The sequence below is a fragment of the Salvelinus sp. IW2-2015 genome, linkage group LG18 (genome assembly GCF_002910315.2).
Source record: "Salvelinus sp. IW2-2015 linkage group LG18, ASM291031v2, whole genome shotgun sequence".
NCBI lineage: Eukaryota > Metazoa > Chordata > Actinopteri > Salmoniformes > Salmonidae > Salvelinus > Salvelinus sp. IW2-2015.
Window position 1 is genome coordinate 55375208 of NC_036858.1, and position 7799 is coordinate 55383006.

Below are 7799 nucleotides of genomic sequence, written 5' to 3' on the forward strand. Positions count from 1 at the left end.
CTTTACTTGAGGCTTTGATCAACAAAGTTTACACTAGTGGCACCTGCAGGTCAAAAGAATTCAGAGCAGCGAAATTATTATAGATGATGTCCCACACTCCATAGCGCATGCACAGTGTAGCTTTTTTGTCTTCTACCGAAACCAATACCAAACCAATCAGGTGGTTGTTAGAWGAAACAAAGCATCAGACATCATTGATCACGTGCTTCTGATAAAGTGATACAGGCTTCGGCACACGGCTTTGAAGTACACTGCTCAGCGATTTCGACGCATACSTTCAAATTATTTTGAAGACCAGTGTATCCTTAACTTAAATAACATTTTCAGTAATGGTTACAGAGATGTTTTACTTGCTATGACAGTGATATGTGTTTTATTAATCAACCTTGGTTGAATGCGCCCACTAAATAACCAAAATGTAAATGTCATTCAAACTTTCGACTGAGTTATATGGCATTTGGTAATTACAATTATATGCTGTAATTGTAATTAGAACTGGAAATTAGATTACAGTATCTGACTTGGTACTGTAAATTAGATTGCAGTAACATTTTTGGTACGGTAAAAATAGATTAGGGTAGAGTCGGGATAGAAGTAACACTTTTAGATCTTTCCTATTTACTCAGAGTTTGATAGAGCTTCTCGGGGCTCTTATTTCTGGTTTGTAATAATATTACCTTCAACAAATGTACTATCAGCCATAATTTCATGTTTGTGTTGATTTGAGTAATCAAATTATATTTGTCACATACACGTGCTTGTTATTGCTATAAGTTCGATATATATGAAAATGAACCATGAGATAACATCCACATGTTGCCTTACAATATGAATCAGACTAAAATGGGTTACATTATAGCTATATTAACCATTATTTCCTGATTCACTTTCATGGCAATGGAGTAGGAGATGTTTTTCACCATTTTCAATGACTATTCTACCCGAATCCATCATGCCTTACCAATCAGTTGCGCTCGAGCTATTCTTGTCAGAATTATTCAAGGTAGGCCTAATTAGTTGAGACCCTGGCTTGGAGGAGCCAAAATACACCTCACAGACGAGACATGTGACATTGGTTAGTGGCACGCTTCTGGTTAGCTCTCTTCTGAGCGCCCTTGCCACACTCATTCAAGCTGCGCTTGGCCTTTGGTTTGGCCTTTGGTCTCACTTAATTTATTTTCTCCTCTTCCAGGGCACACTTACTGTAACAGGTGTATCATTGAGGATGGCAGTCGATCTTCTCCTTCTGCCCTTTATCACATCATTCCTGGGCCCATCCTTGGGAAAAGGTCGGACAGACGCAGAGCTGAAGTCCTCAGAGGTGGATTGGACTTGGACCTGCTGCTAGAGGTCTTCATGGATCCACCTGTACCCGAATACCGAGACCTGTTCCGGGACCCGAGTGMGTCTGGATCCTGAATTCTAAATAATGTTACGGGTCTGGGTCGAATCTGATATGATTGTCACGGTTTTGGGTATGTGTAATTTTAACTGACTTGACTGGAAGGGCCCGCACAGATCCAAATGCAACTGCTGCAGAGAAAGAGACATTTTATATTTTATGCTGCTTCTCTTGCTTTTCATGAGAGTGTTGCTTGTTGTTGGCCAATCATAAGTCATCAAAGCGGCAATAGGCTACAGTCATAGACTTTGTCGTTCAGTTCCAAGAACTGGGAGCGGTTTGTTGGGTTGAAACTGGTCGTCCTTGACAGACTTGTGGCTTGATGCTGGCGGATGAAGAAGCTGGGGTGACTTTGGCGGAAAGAGGTGAACCAATCCTTCCCGGACATTTCCTTGGTGTCTCAGGTCTCAGGATACTTGAAGCGATAGTGTTGGGCAAGCTGATATGCACATTTCCTTACCTAAATAACAAACACAACATTTCCTTTAAAAAAACAAACATTTTAACCTTTTAAACATAATTTATTTTTAATTTTTATTGTGAGTATGCCCTTWTGGGCCATTTCTATTGTGTAAGACTACCTCTTTAAGTAAATATCTGCAGCCCTTAACAGATASTCCTTCAGACTCCTCTCCTGCTCCTCACTAAATACTTTGTGGGCTCTGTAGGCTGGCATTCGGGCATTAGGACTATCCTTCAAKCTCCTACAGTATCTTTAGAGTGTAACATGGCACACACCATGTACCTTTGCTGCACCCCTGACTGACTGGACTCCTACCAGCACTTCTGGGAAGCTCTTTCGTAGGTCTCTGGATGAAACCTCGCTCTGTCTGTTTTGACCCTATTTCTGGGCATGTCCTGTCAATATTCTGTCAAGAAAGAAGTGAAGCACAAATGAAAACACATTCTAAGTTATTGCGGGGCAAAAGTAACGTTCTGTTACTTCCGTCTCACCCCTCTCTCCTGTAACTTTCTCCTTGCAAGCATCCAAGACTAGCTAGCACAATACTTCAAACCTATGCTGTCATTAYGTCACTAGATGGGTTAAGAAAATAAAATATGTTTGGAAACGTAAAAAAAGAAACACAACTCTACAACTGAAAAAAACTTCTGGGTCATTCTTTTTACTTTACCTCGCTTAAAACAACCTTCAAATGTTGACGCAGCGTGCTGATATCTTGCAAAGAGGTCATCTTCTGTATTAGGCACGTGCATGCCTTATTACAAAATTCTAGTTTCTTGTAATTTGAGAAAATGGGCGTGGTACTTTCATCCTGGCTCTTCCCTACAGTAGCTGTACTGTAAAATAAATTCGCTTAAACTGCCGAACTTTTTCTACGCCTAATTAGAGTTTTTTTTTGGGGGGGGGGGGATATCAGGAATCTTCAATTATTTCTCTCCTCTGTCAAGAGGGGGGCCACTAAAATGTTTTGCCTGCGATGTGAGGGACCATAGGGCCTCCAAAAGGCTAGGGCCGGCCCTGACAGTGATACATAGTGAGAGACCTCGTTTTCCCGAAACGCGCTGAATTGGAGCGAAGAATGCGTCACGAAGTGAATGGATAAATTGCTTTGCTATTAAAGGGATGCATACTACTGCTTTTCTGTCGGAAAACAAACCATCGATCAGTTTTGGCGACAGCACCAACCCCACTGGGRTTTGGATAAAGCAGACAAGAACAACAACTAATCCCAGAACGAGCACAACTAGGCTATAGCTGCCACCGGCAGGGAACCAAGGACATAAACCGAGATTAAAAAAAATTGAAATGGCAACACGAACTGGATTAAATGAAAGGGGGTAGAGGGGTTTTAGAGAATAGCGAATGTTTTCTTGTTATGTTCGTTAATTTGAGCTTTTATTTTCTGTGGAAATGGGAGCTTTGACCAGCAGACAGAACGCAGGAGTGGAAGAGGTCGATATACCGTCCACCTCGGTGTACCGCTATCCACCTAAATCTGGTAGGTGCCTGTTCCCCATAGACGACAGTAGCCTAACAGGAGCGAACCTATTCAACCCACAGCATATTCCAGGACAGCCTATATCTGCCTTCTCTCGGTTTGGGAAAAAAGACGTAGGGATATATTATTAGGATATTATAAGGCCTATTTATTAATATTCGGATAATTATAGGCCTATGACTTATTTGTATTATCTATTATTTAAATATAATGATGAATCACAATCATTACATCAGAGGACAAGGTGTTCGATACCCCGTATGCCCTGCATCCTGTCCGCACCTATAYGCCTCAGTGCTAGGGTGGCTAAATGTGTATAGAAAACATCAGCAATAGAGCGTTCATGAAAAAACTGGTCTACCAGACATCGAGTGCCAATCATATAATTGTCGTGTTTGAAACACACATGGAAAAACACGAGGCCTATGTGATGTTGGTCGGGTCAGTATCAGCCTGACCACCAGCCTCCCAGCAGAATGACGCTGAAAAACATTATACCACATTCATTTTTTACAATTCCAATTAAAATAYGAAAAAGGAGCAAACTGAAGATTGCAGTGTGCAGGTGTAACAGTATAACTTTAAACCGTTCCCTCGCCCCGACCCGGGAGCGAACCAGGGACCCTCTGCACACATCAACAACAGTCACCCACGAAGCGATGTTACTCATCGCTCCACAAAGGCCGCGGCCCTTGCAGAGCAAGGTGCAACACTACTTCTAGGTTTCAGAGCAAGTGACGTAACTGATTGAAACGCTAGTAGCGCGTACCCGCTAACTAGCTAGCCATTTCACATCCGTTACACAGGGGTGTAGTGCTGCTGCAGCGCACTCAAGCGTCGCTWAGACACTTCTCACAATGGTGCTCCATTAGGTCTAGATCAAACCTGAATCAATGTCTGTAAAGTCACAATGTTTTATTTGTATTCTACATAACATAACCGAATAGCATAGTATAACGTTACTGTTGAACCAAAAACACCACCTAATTTCTTATGAGATGTAGGTTGATTAGCCGAMTGAACAAACAAAAAATATGCGCCAAAATGTAAAGCTGCAATATGTAACTTTTTGAGTGACCCGACCAAATTCACATTAGAATGTGTTATATACATGTCATTCGCATTGAAGCAAATCTAAGAAGCTGATCTGTTTCATGTGCACTATTTTTATGCTTCTCGTTCTTAAGTTTTTGCATCTTTTACTTTTAGTTTTGTACACCAGCTTCAAACACCTGAAAATACAATATTTTTGGTTATGTAAAATATATTTCACAGCGGTTTAGATGGTACAATGATTCAGAAGGGGACGGGGGGTGCAACTCAATATGAAGAAGGTGTTCTTAATGTTTTGTACACTCAGTTGATAAAAACAAACGTACTATTGTGCCCCTCAGTGACTTGCTAAGAGGGGGAATTGCCCCAATGAAATCGCAGGATTTCATAGCATACATTTTAACAGCACAAGGTAAATGGACTGTACTGGGGCGCTCAATTGTGTCTCCCAATGAGTCTTTCGCTCCAGACGGCTTTCTTCCGCACATGAAACRAGATCTGCTCTTTCAGCTACAGATGGCGCTAAAGCAAAAAGCTCATTGTAATTACCTTGTAAATAAATCATCATAACAGTTATGGGAGTCTGGGACCTGATAAACTGGACATCTACATCCAACAAGAGTTGAATGACAGAGGGATACACAAGCTAGAACCTTCTCATCGTTGATCTGGTAGGACAAAAAACCATAACTGTGGCTGGCCAACTTGATTGTTTCTACTATGCCATGGTGTTCATCATGTTCTATTGTAGGTGATAGGGCGACGTGTTGTGTGGATTAAAACAGCATAAAACCGGGTGTATCACAAAGCATGATCAAATTAATTAGCGAGCTGCAGTAATTTTGAGAAACATTGAGAGGTAGTTTGGTACATTTTCTGGGTGAAATTAACTAGTTATCTACCTTTGATAAGCAGCAATTTCAAGTCTATCTAAACTAATATCGTTCTAACTCGGAAATATGAAGTTATTTCAGAATGAAAGTGAACTGGCTAGCGCATCATGCTTTGTGACATTATGTTAGCTATTCCCAGTAAGATAATGTGTTTTCATTTATTGCATCTGCATGCGTTCATGAGCTGGCTGCTCTTTCTAAATGGTAAATAGTATGTTCTAATCTGTTCAAAACAGTGCAGAAATGGTCATTCGGTTTATGACATCCAAAAGTGAAATATGAGTATTTATGCTGCTGTTCAAATGCACAGATTGCTTTATATATCTTCTAAAAGAAACTACTGGTAGTTCAAAAACTTGSCATCATATTTCTGTTCTGCTGCTTTCTTGACAACTTCATCCACCTCCACCCGCGCCATGGGTATTCAGCCAATCAGCGCCCGCCACTGGTTAGGCCTACACTATAGYCTGAGATCATTCAAGAAGATCTAAATCCATATTCCCACGAAACTGATGGAGATCAAATGATTGGTATGCAGATGCAGTTTAGACATTTCACCGGTTTTAGAATATGATTAATGATTATTCGCTATTGACAGATGTCTTTTTGAAATTAGCTAAGCCTAATTTTGTGTATGAGGGAATTAAAATAAATAATTGAGACAATATGTGTGGGCGTAGGCAGATGTTGCATTTGGAGGATGTATTATATGCATATTTTCTAAAATATGTGGTTAAGACATTTCTGATCTAAGATCAGTGGTTAGAGGCAATGTCTACTCAACCTATTCCCCGGAACCAYGGTTGGAACACCTGGACCTAGCTCAATGAGCTCCTGTAACTGTCCTCTGTTCATGTAAAAGGGGAGGAACAGAATTGGGCTTCTGTGTATATGAGGAGGTGGAATCTTTGGGATCAGGTTTGCTCAATTCCTCTTCCTGTTCCCCACAGGAAGTTATTTTGCTAGCCACTTCATCATGGGCGGGGAGAAGTTTGACTCCACCCACCCCGAGGGATACCTGTTCGGAGAGAACACCGACCTCAACTTTCTGGGAACCAGACCAGTGGTGGTACGGATTGTCACAGTACACTACACTACACTACACTTCACAGGACACTACACAGTATAGTACAATACACAGTACACTGCAGTACTCTACACTACACTACACTACACTACAGTACACTACACTACCTTCTAAGTCTCCAGCTACAATACCGTCTGTCTAATTCTTAAGACACGCTTGTGGATGATGACGATGACTATGATGATGATGATGATGATGATGAGGGCAGCTCAGCTTTGTCCTCAAGAGGGGGGAGTCTACATTATGACCTGGCTATGATGCTCAGAACAGTCTGAATTCCAGTTCTAGAGAGCACAGCACATACTAGAAGGGAAACATCCATTTGCTATATAAACTCACTCCACTGTGTGTCAAACACTCATAAGGGAATAGTTGTAATGGGTCCCGAATGGCACCTTGTTCACTATAGTGCACTACTTTTGACCAGAGCCCTATGGGCCCTGTTTAAAAGTATTGCACAATATAGAGAATAGGGTACCATTTGGGCGGCAGGTTTTGTTCCAAATACCTCCGATTGCAATTCTCATCATCTCTGCTGTATGGACAAGGGGAATACCATAGAATCCTGTGACTGGGGGTGTGGTATGGAGCGATTTCAGTGACAACAGGAATTGTATTTGAATTTCATCATTTTGAATTTGTATTAGGAAATTGAATTTAAATGTCATGTTTTTAAAATTGTAATGTACACATTTAATCATTGAATTTGTAAATTGAACTTGTATTTCATGAATTGAAGTGGAAATGAATGAATATTGCATTCATTTAAAAATTATATTTAAATTCAATTGAATATTCAAATTCATTTATATATATTTATATAGGCCTGTTCAATTTCATTATGGTAGATATTGCATTAATTGTCTGTGTATTAAGTTTACAAACTATAATTTCAAGTTTATCAAAGTTTCATATATTCAACTTCTCAGATGCATTCAGATTCAGTTTTCAAATTCAGTTCTTTAAATTCAGATWTAAAACCAGAGACAACACCTGGTACTTTACCAGCCAGGAAAGGTAYAGGACAGCAGATAGAATCAAACGCTTCCTTTGGTAAACAGAAACTGATGGCSGTTTCTGAAGCCAATGTGGCATGTTGAATAAATGCTCTTCCAATGAATTTSGCWCTAGCATTTTAAATGTTTTGGCTATGAACTACTATGACCCCATTCCTGAAACCTAACACTCTCCGGAACATGGACARGCCTTCTGTTTCCCTCTATGATGAMGGCAGGATGCGTTAGAAGGGAGTTTCACACAAAAACTAAATTTGACCCCCATTAGAATATACACTGCTCAAAAAAATAAAGGGAACACATCCTAGATCTGAATGAATGAAATATTCTTATTAAATACTTTTTTCTTTACATAGTTGAATGTGCTGACAACAAAATCACACAAAA

General features: G+C 40.3%; 1 protein-coding gene across 3 annotated transcripts in view; it reads left to right on the forward strand.

Moving 5' to 3' along the window:
• Positions 1-2888: 2888 nt before the first annotated feature.
• The window catches only part of rnf157 (ring finger protein 157), a 42785-nt gene continuing 37874 nt past the window's right edge, over positions 2889-7799 (forward strand). For all 3 annotated transcript variants that reach the window (XM_024006894.1, XM_024006896.2, XM_070448620.1), the window contains exons 1-2: positions 2889-3363; positions 6260-6378. In XM_024006894.1, the coding sequence (XP_023862662.1) occupies positions 3276-3363; positions 6260-6378 (207 nt within the window). In that variant the 5' untranslated portion in view covers positions 2889-3275. The remainder of the gene's footprint in view (positions 3364-6259; positions 6379-7799) is intronic.